The sequence below is a fragment of the Ochotona curzoniae genome, unplaced genomic scaffold, assembly GCF_017591425.1.
Source record: "Ochotona curzoniae isolate NIBS_2020 unplaced genomic scaffold, NIBS_Ocur_1.0 patch332, whole genome shotgun sequence".
NCBI classification, from domain to species: Eukaryota; Metazoa; Chordata; class Mammalia; order Lagomorpha; family Ochotonidae; genus Ochotona; species Ochotona curzoniae.
This window is the reverse complement of record NW_024466898.1, coordinates 62222-82352: the sequence shown is the minus strand read 5'-3', so window position 1 is coordinate 82352 and position 20131 is coordinate 62222. Positions and strand designations below refer to the sequence as shown.

Sequence of the window (20131 nt, the reverse complement as noted above, 5' to 3'; positions counted from 1 at the left end):
TTACCCTGATCGTGCAGCCCATTTGACAGCATGCAGAAATTTCCTTTGATGGAGTGTTTCCTCCTTTGTAGTAAACTAGAGCTGCTCACTTACACAAGGGCCCACGCCCCCTGGCTCCTTTGGAAACTCACTTGGAGCTGTCGGCACCTGTGCCGCCTGATATGAAACTCCCCAGATCCCAGAATGCAGCTCTTCTACTTTACCACCTCAGAGTACCAAGTGATCGACAGATTAGTCTTGCTCACTTAAAAAAAAATCAATACAAATGGCTTCTTGACCTCATCGTTAAATAAGACATGACATCTTTAAACAGGAGTCAGCCTCTCCACGCCTGTGTGGATACACTACAATTCACCTCTTCTCCTGTTGATGGAGTCACGTTTTCCCCTCATGTGGAGGAATTACTGCAATGCACAGCCCTGTGGTCTCTGGCACACACATGCTCTCACTTCTGGCAGGTGCATGTCTAGTTGCTGGAGGGGCGGCAGTAGCTTTAGCTGACACAGCTAAGTTTTTCCAGAGGAGTTGCCTGACTTATTCCAACCCATGGAGAAGGAGAATTTCATTATCACACACTCGCCAAGTTTGTCACTTCCATCTCTCTTATGTATTTTAATGTTTATCCGTTTACTTCCATCTACTTGAGGATCAGAATAAGAGAGGAAGAGAGAGAGAACCAAAGATTTTTCCATTTATTGGTTCACTCCCCAAATGCCTGCAACAAGCCAAGACTGAGCCAGACCAGGCAGCAGCAGAAACTCCCCCGGGGTCTTCTACGTGGGTGACAGGGCCCAGGGACTTGGCTTCACCTGCTGCTTTCCCAGGCACATCAACAGCAAGCTGGCTTGGAAACAGACCCGTGGAAACTCAAAGCAGTGCCCTAACACAGGATGAGCGTGTGCTACTGTTGCAAGGAATGGCTTCATCTCCTGCACCACAACACTGGCCCCAGTTTTTCAACTTTAATCCATGCTTTCCAAAGAACCAAATTTGGTTTTGCACCTAACCCTTCAGCCTTTATCATTTCAATGTCCTTCCTTGAGGGGGCTTAATTTGCTGCTCTTCGTCTAATTTCTTGGTAATGATGTGTCAGGAGTGATTTTTACTTTTCTTCATGAATGCACTCGAGGCTCTGAAGCTCCACCCGACCACTGGGCTGGCTGTCTCCACAACTTCTGCTCCGACACTGTCATCATCATTCAGATATTAATGTATTCCCATCCACACTGTAATTTCTAACTTGACCCATCGATTACTTATTGACTGTGTCATTTAGTTTCCAAACATTCAGTATTTCTTGTCTTCCTTTTCCAGTCACCTGAGGCTAGTCTCTGTGCAATGTTTTTCATTATTCATACTTTGCTGGGTTTTCCCTGTGGCCAGCACATGCTTGTTGGAGATTTCCATACAATCCTCAGTCCCTACTACTAGAATAGCCATTTCATCTGGGTCCCTTCAGTTAAACATGACAGCAAGATGGAAAACAAACAAACAAAGAAGAGTAAAAATTATACAAATAAGCGTATGGTCATATAAACTACTAAATGGAAACGGGCAAAGTGCAGAACACAGTAAACATTATGCTCTCACTTGTGTAGAAAATTACTGAAAATATTACATGCGCAGGAATTTGAATAAGTATTAATACTCTGCACACAAAGGGCATGGTATCATGGATTTCTCTCTCTCTCTCTCTCTTTTTTCCTGAGGGGAATCAAATAATGAGGACTGCAGCAGAGTTACACAAGAAAGGAACAGAGTTTTGTCCATTTTATTAAACAAACTTAGGCCATAAAATATTTGTGACTTAAATTTCTTCTATATACTAAATGTATATAACCCAGTTAGCGTGAAGTGTTTGCTAGAAATCGTTCCTCACAGCTTCTTTTTAAAACCTTCAGTTATCTTCTTCTTTTTGCATTAGGATTATATCTGCAAGGAAAGAATTGGCATTAAAGAATGTTAAAGTAAGGGATCATCATTTACTTTGAAAGCTTAAGACACACACAATAGCCAACAGGATGGAAATGCCAATTTCATCCTTTATTAAAGGACTGGCAGTTCATTTTCATTTATGCCTTTGATGTTGCTTTTATGAATATATTGTAAACTGAAACAAATCATTAACAAAAAATGTTATAAAGCACTAAAATAATTAAAACAATAGTTTAAAAGTCACGGTATGTTTATACTTCTTTCAGTAGGGCTTGGAATGGATCCCACACACCTGCACTCAGAAATTAAAGCATACCATTTGCACAACAGAACAGAATGAACCCCAAATAGAATTATAACTGTAGAAAAGTTTCTGCTACAGCAATTAAACAAATATAATTGGGCAACCTGACAGTCGCATTTAATCCTGAAGAAATCAGTATTAAACCAGTATAAAAGGCATTCTCATCTAAAAAAAGTGGATTGTATTTCCAAAATTAGAGAATCAACCAAACTGACTGTGAAAAGTACATGACTTTCTTCTGTCTTTACGATTAGAGAAAAAAAAAATTAGGAAAATGCACCCTCACACTGTGTTTCTCTTCTGTTTAGTATTTGAGCGTCAACTAAGACTTGTTTGGCCTATTACATTTTCAACACTCATTACACTCCTCTAAAACCTCCCACAAACTTTGAAAACTCCAATCTATTTTTCTTTGTTTTTATCTATGTGCCAATTAAAGTTAATGTCTGTCATTTTGTTTTAATGTAAAGCCCCTTTCATTAATAAGTCTACTGAAGAGTTGAAAATAAATCTCAGAAAGTGGTCAAGTTCAGCTAGCTCAGGAAGCCTCCTTTTCCCTGCATGAGCCAATACGGATGTTAACTACCTTGTGTTACAGCACAACTGCATGGACCCAAATTTGAAAGCTATACCCAATAAGCCCAACTGAGAGGTGCTCAAATAGTACAAGGAAATAGGTATCCTAAAAATAAAACATTCCCGTAGTGAAGGGCCTATTTGTCCAAAAGGGCAGAACAACAAAAAGGAATCTATATAAATAACAATGCAAAGTTTAAGAAAGCTGAATTAAACCTTACCTAAAGAGATCATCAGCAAGCGATTCTTCCTTGGCGTGCTGAATTTGCACCTGTTGAAATGAACACACTTTCAAACATTTGCTCAGGGGTGAATATTAAGGACATGAATATCCAGGCTGACGCGTCACAGTGAGCTCTGGCCTCCCGACCATCTCCCCCTCCACAAATCATTTGTTTTCACTTCACACTGAGACTATCATTGCCCCAGTGCTTGAACAGAACAATTCTACCCGACCTGCCTTCTACATGTGTCCCACACATATTATTAGTTTGTTGAGTTTTTAATTGATCTTTCCAGCAGAACCCTTCTACTACATGGAATTCCAGTGCACTGACACAAGACCACTCCTGAGCCTGAGATGGGGGTGCTTCCCCAGCAGCAAATGGGCTCCTTCCGTTTAGTCCCAGCTGAGCATGCTGAAGTGGCTGCTGAACTACCCCAGCCAGGCAGTACTTTTCATGCTAAAGTCCTCAGGCTTCTAACACATTAAAACAGAAAAACCATGTGCTGAGGGCATTTCCTCAAACCCGCCTCTGATCCCTTCATTTGCCATCCAAAACCCTTCAGTGACTGAGTCTGACCCTTACAAGGTGCAAATCCCTGGAGAACCTGGCTTCCTGTCACCTTCCTAATCATATCCTGCATCTCCAGACCTGTTCTTGGGCCCATGTCTTCACATCACTTAGCTATGGATGTTGTGGCCATTTGGAGAATGAACCAGCAGATGGAAGAACATCCTTCTCTGTCTCTCCTTCTCTCTGTAACTCTGCCTTTCAAATAAAAATAACATAAAGCCTAAAAATTTGCAAAAGAAGTAGAAGTAGATAGCAATAAGACAGTTATGCCTTAAATGTAGAGACCAATAAATAAGAAAAATATTTTAAAAGCTTTCACAGAGACTCTCCTAAAATGAAGCTTCAGAACTATATTCAAAAATCAGAACACTTATACAGTACTCTAGGAAAAGAAGTGGAGAACATTCGACAATGGTATATATTCTGTTTCCTACGGACTTTCAAGCTGAAAAAGGGATACTTCAAACAAGCAAGTCATCCAGAAAGTGGAAACATTGGACTATCAAAAGATAGAGCAGGGGAGCTGGACAGAGGCACAAACAATACCCTCTGTGTTTACAGCAGAGAGGCAACAAATGACACACTTTCTGTGATGTTGGCAGGGACACAGAAGAAAACCCAAGGGGAGGATGAACTCAGCACTAAAGGGAGAAAGAAACGTAAACTACAAAACACAGGACAGACCACAGCACTGTGTGTGTCTCGACTCTGGCACCTGATAAAAGAAGGAAATGAAATTTTACTTTAGGCTTCTGACTCCAAATACATACTGAGTGCTCCAAAAACAAGTATCACAAGAGACTGTAAAGTGGTCACGTATTGGTGAGCAAGACTGGCATATAGATGCAAACTTTATTTTTCTGGAGGAAATAAACTGAACCTACAATCCAAAGAAAACACACAGATAACATTCCAAGGAAAGTGATCACAATCAGAGCATACAAAATAGATACTCTGGAAAAAAGGGCAAAACAGATCAAGGATCAAGAAATACCAGGTACTGATCTCACAGGCAAAGGAAAGAGGAACTTAAAAGAATCAGCAGGAAACAAGAAAATTTACAGAAGAATGCAACAGACTCCCAGTGATCCAACAATACACTAGGCTGAATTGGAACTCAATGGACTGAGGACATACCAACCAGAACTGAAGAAAGAAGCTGTAAATGGGGAGATGATCCGAAGACATCACCAAAAATAAAGTTCAGTGACATAAAGAAAGAAAACATGTAGAAAAGTGGTCTGATGCATGGGAGAAAAAGGTGAGAAAATCTAACTGATGCCAAATTGGACTTTCAGAAGAGAACAGATTAAATAAAAACTGGAGCCCTGGTGTTAGGAATGTTTTGTTCTTAACTTGGATGGTGGTTGTGAGCACAGAAACACCCACTGATCTGCAGCTATCGTGCACTTGTTGGTAGGCACACCATATTTTAATGGTTTCCAAAATGGGCACTACTCAAGAAAATTCCCTATGATAAATGATCAGGTATGTTTACTTACACACAGTTCCTGCTTTAGAAACAGCAGGCTATCTATCAAATTTATCACTGATAGATTTGTAATAACCTACAGAAGTCTACACACCCATATTTTTTTGTGGCTGGCAACTTTTTCCTGTTTAGATCAGAATGTTAACTAACCCACTTGCTTATGTACCATTTTGTAAACTAATACCAATAAAGTAGAATTTTCTAATAGAAGTGATCCAGAAAGTACAGATTAATCTCAAGGCTTCAGATCTCACGTTTCTTGAATGATCTCAGGCCAGTTATCCTTGTTTCTGGTTCTAAGTAGTTGTTTTTAAGAGCTCAATCTTAAGAAACTTGCATCTGTAGTGTATCTCAGTTTGTGGGCTTCACTTGTACTAACCTCCATCTCCTGCCTTAGCCACTCTTCCAATTCCGCATTCTTTCGAGCATTATGAGCTATTAGATCTGATCCTCCAATGATGTGTGGCAGTTTTCCTGCTCCGGGAAACGTGACCTGTTAATCAGTCAAAGTAATACGGTTTTTAACACTTAACTAACAAATACAATGATCAATTCATACTCTAAATGACCTTTTAACTATTTACAAATGAACAGTTTGCACTAAAAACATTCTGTGTGCAAATGCATTTTTCAAAGCACAACAACCACCATATTACTGATTTAGATAGAACTCAAATTCATTTTAATTAGAGGCAATTCAGTACCATTTCCAAATAAATTTGGTTTGAATACCATTTGTAGCTTAAAAATAATTTTTAGCATATCAATATTTCTCATGATTTTTATATATTCAAACTACTTTCTAAATATTTAACTACTTACACTGTTTTATACTTATTTACATACCAATAGCAAACACCACATTTTTCCCTGGTAACTTAATCAATAATAAAATCTCGTCCCTTTTGAGTTTCTATTCACAAGCCACAGCTGTGAGTTGGGAAAGAGCAAGTGCACCACTAAAAAGGCGTCATATGAGAGGGATCTTGTCTAAGCAGAAGAGATTGCTCCTGTCGGACGGAGTTCAGACCCCTCTAGATAGCATCATAGCAGGTACAAATCAACCTGAGAAATGACAACAGTACACGCTCACATCACAGACAAAGAGCTACACTATGTCAGTTACGGCAGACACTGAAATAATTACTGTCCTCTGATCAAATGCAGAGGGCAAAGGCCACCAGTTAGTGTTAGGTCTGGATCAAGAAACAAATCCCCAGAACAGATAATAAACTCGCACTGATTGAACCAGTGATATTCCATTAGTTGCGCTAATCAAGTTTATGTAATGTCAGTTCCTTAATAAGCAGGAATTCAGATCTGATGCAACATTCAGTGTCCATGGAGTAATGTGGGTCAATGATACACTTACATTATTGACACTGGTTCCAAACAGTTTTAATATATAAGCTAGATACGTAGTCAGGTGATATGATCTACACCATGGTATCGCACAATGATGAAACTGTCTCCTCAGAATGTATCTCAGTGTTGTTAAGGGATACATGACTGGGTTTCTATTTGGTTTTATAAAGGCATGAAATAATAGAATGCCTGCAGCCTTCATTACTGGTTGTGCTCAGCTTTTAAGTAGAAGAAACTGCATCCATTTTGAACATAAACTGCTTTCATTACCATTTAATCTTAACAATATTTCTAAAAACATTTCAAACACTGCCCTCTTGTGATACACTTAAAGAAAGAACTACCTTTTTGAATTTCTTGAAATTCTTCAGTTGACCATAATCAATATTTACATCCGACAGATTTCTGGAAGTGGAGATAACCACCAATGATCTAAATTCAGTCAGTAACAGCTTCTTTGGAAACTCCTCGCCATCTTCCCGAAGTTCATCATCGTTCTTAAATGGAGTCATAAGGGATGGAAACGGGAGAAATAAAATTACTTGTTATTTAGGAACTTATGGCAAAAACTTAGAACGTCTGAGGAGACACAAGTTTGCTTTTGGTGCCTGCACTTTGTATTTGGAACCAAATCATATCTTCCTCAAATCCCCAAAATTATTAATTCAAATGCTTTATAACTTTGGAAACATTTCAACACATTGGCCTGTAATAGGAGAATACAAATCATATGGGATTTTAAATTTAGTATCCTATCCTAATAAATAAACAGCTCACCTTCGTGCATATGTTCTCAATACAAAACCTCAGCACTGTCTGCTTCTCATTAGAACGGCTCACACAGATGATTACATATTCTACATGTTCCACAGGTCATCTACCATACTTAGGCATTCATGGATTCTCAGCACTTTTTTATTTTTAATTTCTTTAATACCTCAAAATAATCAATCTTTGTTTTCAGACGTTACCTCATTCACTCACAAGCCATTTCTTTCTCCAGATGAAGAGTTCTAAAATCAGCCTCAGGATTCCTTCAGACATCCTTCACTTGCTAACAGTGACCTCTGATTCATGACATTTGCTATTAGCTACCTAGTCAGTCACACAGCACCACTGTTGCAGCTGCTCCTGAAGCTGCTAAACTGGAAACAATAACAGGGGAAAGTGCTAACAGGTCTAAATTACAGGCAGTCAGGAAGGAAAGGAAAACCAGAAGAGACAGCAAGCAGGGGTTCCTGAGACAGGCAGAGCACTGTCAGGGACTCTTTCTAAAAAGCAGTAGCCTAATAGCTCCACAGTTCACAAATATCTCACATCTCCCACCTGCCCTCCAGGTTTCACCTTCATTATTTAAGAACTTGATTTTTTATGAGTCTGAAAATGTCTTGCTCCTGGTCATGTACCTACTGATGTCACAGGAGGCAAGGAATGACTCCATACTGTCACAGTTAACAACAGCATTCATTTCCAGAGGAGGCACAAGGAAGAACAGGATCAGAATTGCAGAAAGAGAAACAATTAATCCTAAGAATGTACAATGAAGGAAACAGATGACAGTTGCTCCCTACACGTCAGATCTCGTACAAAAAAAATAGAACACATAAAAATTTCCTCACGCAAGCTTCTTCTTTGATGGACACTTCTTGGACTGACCACAGTGATTCTTGCTTGAGATTAAACTTCTTCCCAATTTCACTTTCTTGCTAAAGGAATAAAATTCATAAAATATTGCTCATAGGAGTTACCAAAAATATACATATTTACTTAACTTGAAAGGCAGAGTTACAGAGAAAGAAGCAGAAAAAGATCTTCCTTCTGCTGGTTCACTCACCCAATGGACACAACAACTAGGATTGGGCCAGGCCAAACCCAGGTTCCAGGAGCCAGGAGCTCCATGAGGGTCTCCCAGATGGCTGACAGCAGAAGATGGCCCAAGACCTTGAGCTACTTGCCTCCCACCTGGAGTCCTAGAACTTCCTGGCTTCACCTGCCAGTCCTGGAGGCTGTGACCACCTGAAGAGTGAACTAGCACATGCAAGCTTTCCTTGTCTCTGCCTCTCTGTAGCCCTGACTTTCAAATCAATCAATCAATCTTAAACACAAGCCACTGTCCACTGGGCAAGCCAAACAGACTTTGTTCAGGCCTATAGTAAGTTCTACAAGCACACTGAGTTCCCCTAAAATCATTTGCCATTGTACCACTGCCCCCTTCTTCTCCCCTTCCCTGAGGAAAAGTGGGACCTATGTTTCTGCATAACTGGGATTGTGGTAAACACTTGTGTGGCCTTGCCCCATGATGTGAATCTTTCCCCTTCTTTAAATGCCTTTCCTCCTACTTCATTCTGTCACTTTATTCCAGGAAAGGTTCATAGGGCAGAGGGAAATTGTTCCTTCATTCCTATAGTGGGAATACCAATAAACTGTCACTGTACTTCCCTTTGTCTTCCACATTTCCTAATTCTCGCAAATGACTTGTATAATCAAAAGAAAAACACCTTAATTCCGTTTAGATATGTTACATTGGGATCTTAACTCATATTTACAATTATAAAGTCACATTAACTGTTCAAGATACTTGTCTGCAATGAAAGTGGAGAGTGTCCTGTATAGAATCACAGTATCTTTCATGCTGAGATGTCCAGATCATGTTCTAGGCAAAACCATATTACATAAAGAGTTTCCTAAACTTTCAGTAATACTACAATCCCTTTAGATACAGTGCACGACATATCATTTTATATAAAGTTTTCAATGTTACAGCAATAAATATTCACATCACTTTTGAAAAGGAGATTGGAAAGTGCATGTTTAGGAACTAAAGAAAATTAATGCTTCACTCACCAATTATTACGAGTAAATACCTGTCTTCAACCCTACTAGGCATGACTACTTTAATATACATCCAGTTGCTATCACCTTCAGAATATTTTAACTTCATTTAGACACAATGATAACATACATTCAATATATGAACCTTCTCCTACCTTCCTCTTCTCTACATCCTCCAATCTGCTAATTCTCCTAGGGTTTTATTTTTTTTTAATAATAACATTTATCTAGTTATTTGAAACACAGAGTTACTGAGAGAGAAGGAGAGAGATATCTTCCATCCATCGGCTCGCTTTCCAGGTAGCTGCATTGCCTAGAACTAAGCCAGGCTGAAACCAGGAGCTTCACCCAAGTCTCACACAGGTGGCAGGGGTCCAAACGTTTGGACCATTCCCACTGCTTTTCCCTGGCCATTGGCAGGGAGCTGGATCAGAAGAGGAGCAGCAAAGACAAACCAGTTCCTATATGGGATGCAGACATGGCACGCAGTGGCTTAACCCACCACACCATAATACCAGCCTTTAACTTTTTATTTTGTAACTTAGAGAATCACATAATTATCAACGTGGATTCTCAGAATGTAAGCTTGGGGATGACCTATACTTTTTCTCATGTGTCATGTAAGTCTATCACCAGGTCAGAGATCTTACTCAAGGCCTATGAAAAAATAACATCTCAGATTGCCTTTCTTATTTGCATGTTCAGTCTCCAGTATAACTAACTAAATGAACGAATGACATTCTGGGAAAGCTGACAGAAGAGATCAAAATCACAGGGCATCAACATAAGTCCCAGTATCTGTGAGACCCAGTACAGTTAGTGTCCGCCCATGTTCAATGGATATTTACTACTGCACTGTAGGCTGATTGTAAATATAATGATGGTATCTCCCAAGTAATAGCTATTATGACAGGGTAGTGGAAAATGATATAATTTTAAATGAGAAGGAAAACTTTGGACTAGGCGGATATAATGAGGGGAGGAAGAACTAGACCACAGACGCAGTGGGTGCTACTAAGAAGAATGTTACCATTGCAGGAGGCAATTGCCTAGATTGTCTTGGACCTAGACAAGTGTTCTACTGTTGGGAGAAAAGCAGCCAATAGCAGGTGGGCATTCTTGGCCTGGATAATGCCAATCCAGTGTTATGTAAATCAGTGTGCCAGCATAGCTGCTTATTTTATCTTATTGATTTTAAAGATTTGCAGCAAATGCCATGCAGTGGGGGGCAGGGGACAGACACTAGGCTGGGAAGCCCCCTGCACACACTGGCCCTCGGGCTTACTGTGTGCTGCTCAATGGCAGGGGTGCTGCAGACTACCTGAGGAAGGGGGTCAGGGGCCTGTTGCAGTGGGGAGCCCTGAGAGCATGCCTGACAGATGAGGAGTGACCTCATAAGACTTGGAGCTGTTAAACCTTGCAAATTTTCTCAACCTCATGCAACGAAGCCGACACAACCCAGAACTAACACAACCACTCAAGTTATCAGCCTTGCAACATTCTTCCCCACATCGGGGTCTCTAATTCTCATCAAATGACTGGCCCCCATCCCTAGGTGCTGATGTAGTTTGACAGCAAGGAGTGACTGCCTTTCTTTCCCACTGTGGACACATGAGAAAAAAACAAAAAAGAACTGATACATTTGTCCCACCCTCCTCCCTCCCCACCCTAACTGGAGGCCCACATGCTCTACATTTCCCTCAATTTTGTAAATAACACTGAAAATAAAATAAAAGTTCAAACAGAATAGAAATAACTGAAAAAGGATAAAATCATTGCAGGAATAGCACTAAGTTTTCCATTTTAACTCACAGTAAATCTATGGACATACTAGAATCTGTATTAAGTCCCAAAGTAGAAAGAACAGTTCTAGGGGCTGGCATTGTGCTAACGTGGTTTAAGCTGCACATTGTGTTACCAGTACACCATACCTGAGGGCCAGTTCAAATTCTCCTGCTCCACTCCTGTTCCAGCTTCCTGCTGACACGCCCGCCTAGGAAGGGAGCAGCTTAAGTACTTAGTTCCCTGTCACCAATATGGAAGACCAGGATGTAACTCCTGGCTCCAGGATTTGGCCGTAACTGCTATTGCCATTTGTCAAGTGAGCTGGCAGCTGGAAGGTATCTCTCTCAACAGCCCTCTCTGTTACTCTTTCAAACAAATACATACATTTTAGAAAAAAAAAAAAAAAGGAAAGCACAGAATAGTTCTACCATCAACATAGTTTAGAAGCTACCTTTTGGAAATCCAGCTCAGGCTGGATTCAACATGTCACCACGGGGAGACCTGCATGGAATTCCTATTGCTGAGATTGAGCTTGCCAAGTCCAGGTTGTCATGGCCACCTGGCTGCAATCTCTCTCTCTCCCCACATCCTTCCCTTCTTGTCACACCGCCTTTCAAATAAATAATTCAGTACACAAATTTTAAAAGACACTTACAGATCCTTTGTCTCTTTCTAGTGCTGTTTCATCATTGCGAGTGCTGCCTGTTTCCAGATCCATCTTGGTCCTTTTTCTCATATTGACATTGTCCTCTTGTTTATGAACATTCACTTGCATTTCCAACTCTGGTTTTCTGTTGTTGAATAACTCTTCCAAGACTTCATCTTCTATGGCCTGATCATCCATTTCTTTTCTCTTTTTAGTTATTAGCTTTTCCGGGCAAAGAGACTGATGAGCAGAATTTTTCACATCAGATTTGAAATTGTTCACTAGAATCAAGTTATCTGTTTCTTTGTCAAGAGGCTCATTCTGAGATAGATGCTGCTGTGTGTTTTCCCATATTAAGACTGGGGCAGGTTGGGTTTGTTCTAGAAGAGAACAAGACATTTCTGTTCGTGCTGACTTGGATGAAGACATTTCTTGATCTTCTCCATCTCTTTCCCTTAGATTTCAACAAAGAAAAGACACAAACAGATCATGAGTACAGTTAAGTAATTTTTCAGTTAGGTAAGATTTACGGTTCCTTCCATCTAACTCACAATGTATTCTTGATTTTCATAATTAATACTATCACTGGAAACCAACCACAGACATTTGAAAGCATTTCATATTTATACACATTCTACAGTTGTGATAGGACTAATGGACCTTGTGGCTCAAGCATTATGGAAATCCATATTTTCTCTGCTGAAGCAGAACTGATTAATCACTGCTGAGAAAAAGGTAAAAACAACAACAACAAAAAAGTCTAAAAATACTCTGCTGCCAGGAGACAGCAGCTGATGTGTAATGTAGGGAATTGTGGGCAGTGAACATTATCCAAAGGATAAAACTTGACAGGTTAACTCACTTTAAGTTAACAAATCAGAGTAACTAAATCTTCAAGATGCTACTGACGTTCAGTGCATTTACTGTGTGACCGGATCATGAAAACACAAAGACCTAGGTCCCTGCTCTCACATGCTTACTGGATTAGTGCTGAACTGGACCCGTGAAGGAGATGTTTAACACTGATTTAATATAAGGGTGTATGACGGGCAGAATGACTAAGAGAATTTTATAGTAACTTAGGTGATCAGAATTCAAACCAGGGAGCCGCAGCTCAGACAGGAAGGGAAGGACTGAAAAGATACTGAGAAGCAGCAACACATTTATCTTGAGAGGCACAGAAGAGTTAACCACAAGGGAAATGATCACAAACAACAACCAAAAGAACCCAAAAAACCCAGAACGACCCCCCAAAATCAGAATGCTTAAAAAAACATACAAAAACGTGTGAAGAAACTCTCAGGGCCAAGTCGGACAGATCTAAGAACCTGGATAGGCCACTATTGTGAAAAACAAATGAAGACTACAATAAAGAGAAAGATTTAACTGTTAAGCACTAGGCAACTGTGTCCAAGGATGTCCCTTATAGATGATGCATTGTTGGTTAAGAGACAAGCCCTACAGAAAGGCAGAAACATCAAGGATCTGTTTTAGAAAATATTCATTGATCGAAAGGCAAACACACTTCATGACAGAGTGATATAGACAGATCTCTTTCATACATTAGTTAATTCCCCAAATGGCTGTGCAGGCCCAAGTCAGAACCCTGCAATGCCATGCAGCTCTTCCACGTGGGTGGCTCGAGACCAAGTACTAGGGACCTACACTAGCAGGTAGCTGGACTGAGGGCAATGCAACCAGGACTACGACAGAATTCTTGATTATCGCAAGCATCAACTGAATGCACTCTGCACAGCAATGCTAGTCCAGCAATAATCATCTTGAACAGCTTCATGGTGACTTTAGAAACAAAAGGGAAGGGGCCAGCATAATGGCTCAAGTGGCTAATTCTCTGCTTGCAGCGCTGTCATCCTGTATGGGCACCGGTTCATGTCACTGCTGCTCCACTTCTCATCCAGCTCCCTTCTTGTGGTTTGCAAAGGTGGTGGAAGATGGCCTGCATCCTTGGGACTGTGCAACCCCACATGGGAGACACAGAGGAAGCTCCTGATCTTGCCTTCAGATCAGTTCAGTCCCAGGCACTGCAGCCATTGGGGAATGAATCAGCAGACAGAGGATCTTTCTCTGTCTTTCCCTCTCTCTGCAAATTTGCCTTTTCCAAGAAAAATAAGCAAAATCTTAAAAAAAATCCACAAAAAGTAATTTCATCTAGGAGAATTATTATCCACAAGCACACGCAGAGGCAAAATAGGACTAAAGAAAATGCCAACTATATAATAATAGAAAAGCAAGATTTTCTAGAGACACAGGAAAGTCATCTAAACATTTACCTTTTTTTAGGAAATGGTTGAAAGTAGTTTTTGATGGAGTCAGTCTGCTGCTGAGAAGCCCATTTTCTACCTTTATGTTCACCTGCAAACTTTGTTGGTGAACCTTGAGAGTCTGACATTTGCTTCCTTTCCAGAGTATTTGATACTTGATTATGAGAACCTGTTTGGGGAGGTTCCTTTACAATGGATCTTTCCCGTGCAAGTGTTACAGACTTTTGTTCCAATCTGCACATCTGGATTTCTTTTGGCCTTTCACTCAAATCCATACTGTAGCAAAAGGAAAAAAAATGCAAGTAGGTAATCAAGTTTACAGCAAATTTATCTACAAATAAGGATGTTGGAGAGGTCTAAAGTGATGTAACTTTAGGAGCAAAGTCCTGACAGACACTATTTCACTGGACTGATGTGACCGTCCAAGGGAGCAGCTAGGGTCAGACAAGCCCCAGGAGGAAGAGTTTCATCCTCACAAGCATGTATTTTCAGGCATGCTCTAACAGATAAACAGCCTACACAAGGAAAATCTACCTTGTCTCTTATTATAGATCAAATGAAGCAATAACCATAGATAAATGCTTATTTTCTTTCTAAAATTATTTCTAAGTAAATGTGCCATAAAAAAAAAATTGAGAAAAATCTGTCATTCCAATATCACATGTAAAGAACTATTTATATCACTCTAGATGGGCTGATGTTGATATTCCAGCCAGATGGCATCTCTAGAACAGAACAGAACTCCATACACTGGCAGAAAATAGTTTAAAGACACAGTTTTACAGCATATGGTTGGATAATGCCAATGCTATTATTTTCACACACACACATTCACCCATAGCACAACAGGTAAACTTGTCATTCAGCATCCAAAATAGTGTCTCTGTTTAAAAAGTTAAATCTGACCTCAATATAAATGTAAGTATAGCAATAACTAAATACAGTCCAATATATGAGTAGGGATAGCTCAAATACTTAACACGAACACTTCATTGAGGAGTATTTAAAATAAAATAAATTATCTTGAATAAAAAGTATAACAGAGCAACATAAGCAAGCTAATCTAATGCATCCCAAAGAAAGTCATCTCAAAAAAATAAAACCCCCAAATGCTTAACAAACATAAAAGCACTAAATAAGCTATCTTTATAGAGAAATATTCAATTGTAAGTAATTCTGTCAATGGGAGCATCTCCTTTTAAGAAATCGAGGTAGTTCTATGGGATCCCTGGATCCTTGTCCCTTCCCTCTCCTCCCACTTCTTCCCTTTCCCCTCCCATTTCCTCTCCTTCTCTGTCCCCTCCCCTCTCCATCCCTCCCTTCCCTTCTTCTCTGCTCTCCCCTCTACACCCCTCCTTTACTCTCCCCTCCTTTCCTCTAACCTCCCTACCTCTCCCCTCCTCTCCCACTGCACAGAAGAATGACAACCATCCTGGATGGGGTGGCGTGGGCAGCACAGACTTCATCATGCTGAGAATGGCACAACATTTGAAGCTTACAAAATGTTTTTCCACTTAACCATTTTTGATCATAGTTGACTACAGATAATAGAAGCTCCAAAAGAAAACTATGGATAAAGGAAAACTACCATTGTTTCAAACTTATATCACAAGTGACAAAGCTGTGTAATTCTTTCTAGTCTACAAGACACAGCTGAAGGAAATGAAAAAAAGAAATTCACCATAAGCCAAGCATCTATAGTGCTGGCTTCCATGCCACAAAGGCAAAACTGAGTAGATGCAACAGAAAAGCCCAAAGGCTAAAATACTTAGTTGCTGGTCCCTTACAGAAAATTGATGACTTCTATTCTGTCACCTTCCCTGCCATCCTACTTTCCCACGCTTCATCTCCTAAGACATGATGTGATAAAGGCACTGACTATTTCTTCATCATACTAATCTATCATTAATCTAGTGGCAGCACATTGGCAAAAGCTTGTTAACACAGATGCCTTACCACGTATCTACTTGCTCTGACTCTGTGTCAACGACATACGTTGTAGTGTTCACTGGGAGACTTGGCCTTAGTTTTTCATCAACCAATAAGGCTTGTGAAAGGCTTGGCCCTGGAGTCGTTGTCTTTGCTCCTGTAAATCACACAAGTGAACAAGTGGAAACAAAACAAAGCAAAAACAATCACAAGGGCTAGAACCAAGAGAGACATTTAGTCTCTGCATTTCCACAACTACCACACTGGACCAAAGCACCAGCCTCTTTTTCACCTTGAGCTTTTCACTTGTACCCACCCTTCCACTACAGACCTTAGGAATCCATTCTCCACACAAATCCAGGCTAATCCTTCTTGTCTACCTGGACACTCTGTCACACAGACATATAATCTGCCTTCTCCCTCGTTCAGGATGCACTTCAGTGAAGCCCTCCACGCCTGCCTCACTACAAGAGCTTGTCCTCAATCACTTTCTCTTCACCTTGCTTTACTCTTCTCTTTCTTTGTACTTGGCCCTATCTGAACTGAGGCAGTAGATTGATGTTTACTTTGGAATCCTGAGCTTTAGGATATAAAATTCATTAAAAGAGGCCTGCATTACTTTATTCACCAAGGTGTCTTCAACACCAGAACAGAGCTTAGTACCTGATAGCCACGAATATTTACTAAGTTAATAAAAGTATGCATGTATAAATAAATGTTTTCAAGACTACAAATGGAATCAGTCTTAGAAAGCATAACAGTACCTAGCACATACACAGACTATGACTAAATGATAAAGTTGCTAAACCACAGAATAATGTTTTAATTACCTAAACTGGGCTGGTGCTGAGGATCACAATAATTCTCTGTAGTCATGAAAATAACTGCCAATCCAATTTCTGCTTCAGGAATAGGTCGAAGACCCTGTCTAGCAGGACAAAATATTAAGATTACATCATGCAAAATCAATCTTATGTTTCTCCCTGAAACCATAATTTTTTGGTATGAACAGAATTTCAAACACAGACCTAGCTTCCATTAACAATAACACTGCAGCAGTATATTACATTAGACAAGTCTATCGTACTTTATGAAGTCAGGTAACTATCTGCAAAATGAAAAAAAAAGTCAGAAAAAGATACAGATCTTTATAGTCATAAATTTCTATAATTTTTACAGTGAGCAGAAAATGGTAATTCCAAGATGAAACAATAAGATAGTATTATAAATTAATCTATGATGACAATGATACAAGAAAAAGGGAAAAAAGAAAAAAAGTAGAAAGGACTACATACAAGCTATAGCTATACATGTGCTACTTCTGCACTTCAAATAAACTTCGACAATCGAATGTATTAAAGTATCCCCTTTTGGGGGGCGGGTTATTTATTTTTATTGGAAAGGCAGATTATCTTCTGTCCTCTGGTTCATTCCCTAAATTGCCACAATAGCCGGAGCTGAGCACATCCAAACCCAGGAGCTTCTTTCAGGTCTCCCACATGGGTACACAGTCCACAAATTGGGCCATCTTCCATTGCTTTTCCAGGACATTAGCCCGGAGCTGGACGGGAAGTGGACACCAACTGGCATCTACAGGGGATCCTGGAGCTTGTAAGGGGAGGATTAGCCACATGAGCCACTGCCCTGGGCCCTGAAGTATCTTCTTAAAGGAATCTCGTGGTATACCAATTTGCTGCTATTTTACACTGTGAATGACTGATTTTACAAAACAAAGATAATTATGAACTGAACTTTAAAAAGGGTTTAAGTACAGGTATAATCCTAAAAATTTTATACTCAAACATTTTGAAGATATTACAACCAGCTGATCACAAATACCTATATATCTTTTAGGCAACTTAAAACTAGTATTTAAATGCCCTGTTAAGTTTTTTAAAACTATAAATTATAATATGCAATTTGTTCTGAAGAGTCAGTACCTGAAATATTTAAGTATTAACAATGCTATACAGAAAATACGGCACTCTAAGCGGGAAGACAAAAGAAGCATCTTTCATATTATTAAAATTGTTGAATATTTATCTGAGAGGCAGACACAGAGTTTGCAAGCTTTGACCCACTAGCTCATTTAAATAGGCACAATGACTGGGGCTGGGCCAGTTGCAAGCTCAGTAACTGAGGAAGCAATCCAGCTCTCCCATGGCTTTGGCAGCGGCCCAGTTACTGGACACTGTTGCTTCCCAAGATCTGTACTGTTGGGAAGCTAGAGTCGGGAGGCAAAATAAGGAACTGTATCCAGGCACTCTGATGTGGGAGAGTGGCATCTTCATTAAAGCATTCAGCTAAATGCCTGCCCCACTGCTTCTGAAATCAATAGAGAGAGTAATGTGGTCACTATTACTACATTTATTCAACACTGCTCTCACAGCTCCAAATAGAACAAAATAAACAAGGAGAGAGAATAAAACAGACAGATCAGAGGCTCAGGGATTAGGAAAGAGAGCAGACGTGTTATTATCTGTAGGTACAATTTATACAAAACAGGAATAAATGACTAAGGGTTAAACGGGAGTCTAAGGAGGTGGCTGCACACAGGATGAATATCTAAATGTCAGCACTTTACAAACATCAACAGCAAATAACCAGAAAGTACCATCAGGGAGACAGTATCATGCATCTGCATAGTACCATAGGGTGCCTACTATCTACAAATGAATCTAACAAAAAATATTAAAATGTCCACACAAAACACAAAATTATAGTGATTTATAAGGGTCTTTAAAAGGCCTAAGCGAATGGTTAGGGACATCATATCCACAGATACTAATCAACACCTAATTCTACTTCGTGCACATACATTCAGTGGAATTCCTAAAAGTCCAACACAGCTTTTGAGACTGTGATTCTAAACGTACATGGAAAATTGAGAAGCAAATAATAGCTGGGATGCGTCTGAAGAAGTGGAGAAAAAGTCTCCCAGCAGAGAGGAATTCACTGAAGTGACAGCAATTACGACAAAGTGGTAAATGTGGCATGACACATTCATCAGTGGAATAAAACAAAGGTAAAAGCATAGCTGCACATGTAGGAACTTTGTTATGCAACAGAAAAAAAAAACAACCATGAAAAGCAAAATAAGACTAGTAAAAAGTCAATAAAACATGAGCATTTTCTGACCTACAAAAATATTTCTTAAACATAAACAAAATCACTGACTACAAAAGTTGTCAATTTCACTACAATAAACTTAAGGGCTTTTTATTTATCATCACACTAAAAACATGTGCTCCAAAGTTACAAGTTGTAAACATTTCACAGATTTTGCAATACTCCTAAGTAAAGAAACAAACAAAAAAGAATTAATAAAAAGTTTCTATAAATGTAAAAAGAACACAGAAACATGCAAATACTAAGATGGCCTGTGGGCTCAGCACGATGGCTCAGTGGCTAAATCCTTGCCGTGCAAGCGCCAATATCACATACAGGCGCTGGTTCATGTCCTGGCTGTTCCACTTCCCATCCAGCTCCCTGCTTGTGGCCTGGGAAAGCAGTCCAGGATGGCCCAAAGCCTTGGGACCCTGCACCCATGTGGGAGACCAGGAAGAAGCTCCTGGCTCCTGGTTTTGGATCAGCTCAGTTCTGGCCATTGTGCTCACTTGCTGTGTAAAGCAGTGGAGATAAGATCTTTCTTTCTGTGTCGGTCAGGTTGCCTCTGTAAATCTGCCTTTCCAGTAAAAAATAAATAAATACATGAATCTCAACAAAAAAAAAATGGCCTGGTATTTGCACCACATCTTTATTCTCCAGACATTTATTCACAAATTACTCCTTACATGAAATGTTTCTAAAAGTCTATTTTTTTAAACAAACACTGTAAAGAATGCAAATATTCTTTGATAGTTCAAGATGTAACCAACAGTTAAGATTTTTTTCTTTTTTGAATGTGAGAATGAGGGCAACGGAGAGTCCACAGCCAAGTCTGTGCCAGGCCAAAGCTAGGAGTCAGGAACTCCATTCTGGTCTCCCATATGGGTAGTAGCTGCCCAAGTACTTGGTACATCTTCTGGTGCCTTCTTACGTGCCTTAGCAGGACGCAGGATCTGAAATGGAGCAGCCAGGACTGGAACAAGCCCTCTTATAAGGCATACTGCAGTGCTGCAAGCATGGTTACTTAACCTGCAGTGCCACAACACCAACTCCAGCCATCTTTTTCAAACTCCAAGACTT

The 20131-nt window shown here is 39.9% G+C and overlaps 1 protein-coding gene across 4 annotated transcripts in view; it reads right to left on the bottom strand.

Moving 5' to 3' along the window:
- Positions 1 to 1739: 1739 nt before the first annotated feature.
- Positions 1740 to 20131, bottom strand: part of LOC121167110 (nibrin-like) — a 37306-nt gene continuing 18914 nt past the window's right edge. For 3 of the 4 annotated variants that reach the window (XM_040996487.1, XM_040996490.1, XM_040996489.1), the window contains 9 exons: positions 16774 to 16871; positions 15971 to 16100; positions 14024 to 14290; positions 11742 to 12186; positions 8089 to 8175; positions 6814 to 6966; positions 5484 to 5597; positions 3037 to 3086; positions 1740 to 1932 (listed from right to left, as the gene is read on the bottom strand). In XM_040996487.1, the coding sequence (XP_040852421.1) occupies positions 1902 to 1932; positions 3037 to 3086; positions 5484 to 5597; positions 6814 to 6966; positions 8089 to 8175; positions 11742 to 12186; positions 14024 to 14290; positions 15971 to 16100; positions 16774 to 16871 (1375 nt within the window). In that variant the 3' untranslated portion in view covers positions 1740 to 1901. The remainder of the gene's footprint in view (positions 1933 to 3036; positions 3087 to 5483; positions 5598 to 6813; positions 6967 to 8088; positions 8176 to 11741; positions 12187 to 14023; positions 14291 to 15970; positions 16101 to 16773; positions 16872 to 20131) is intronic. The other variant, XM_040996488.1, reaches the window with a different exon arrangement.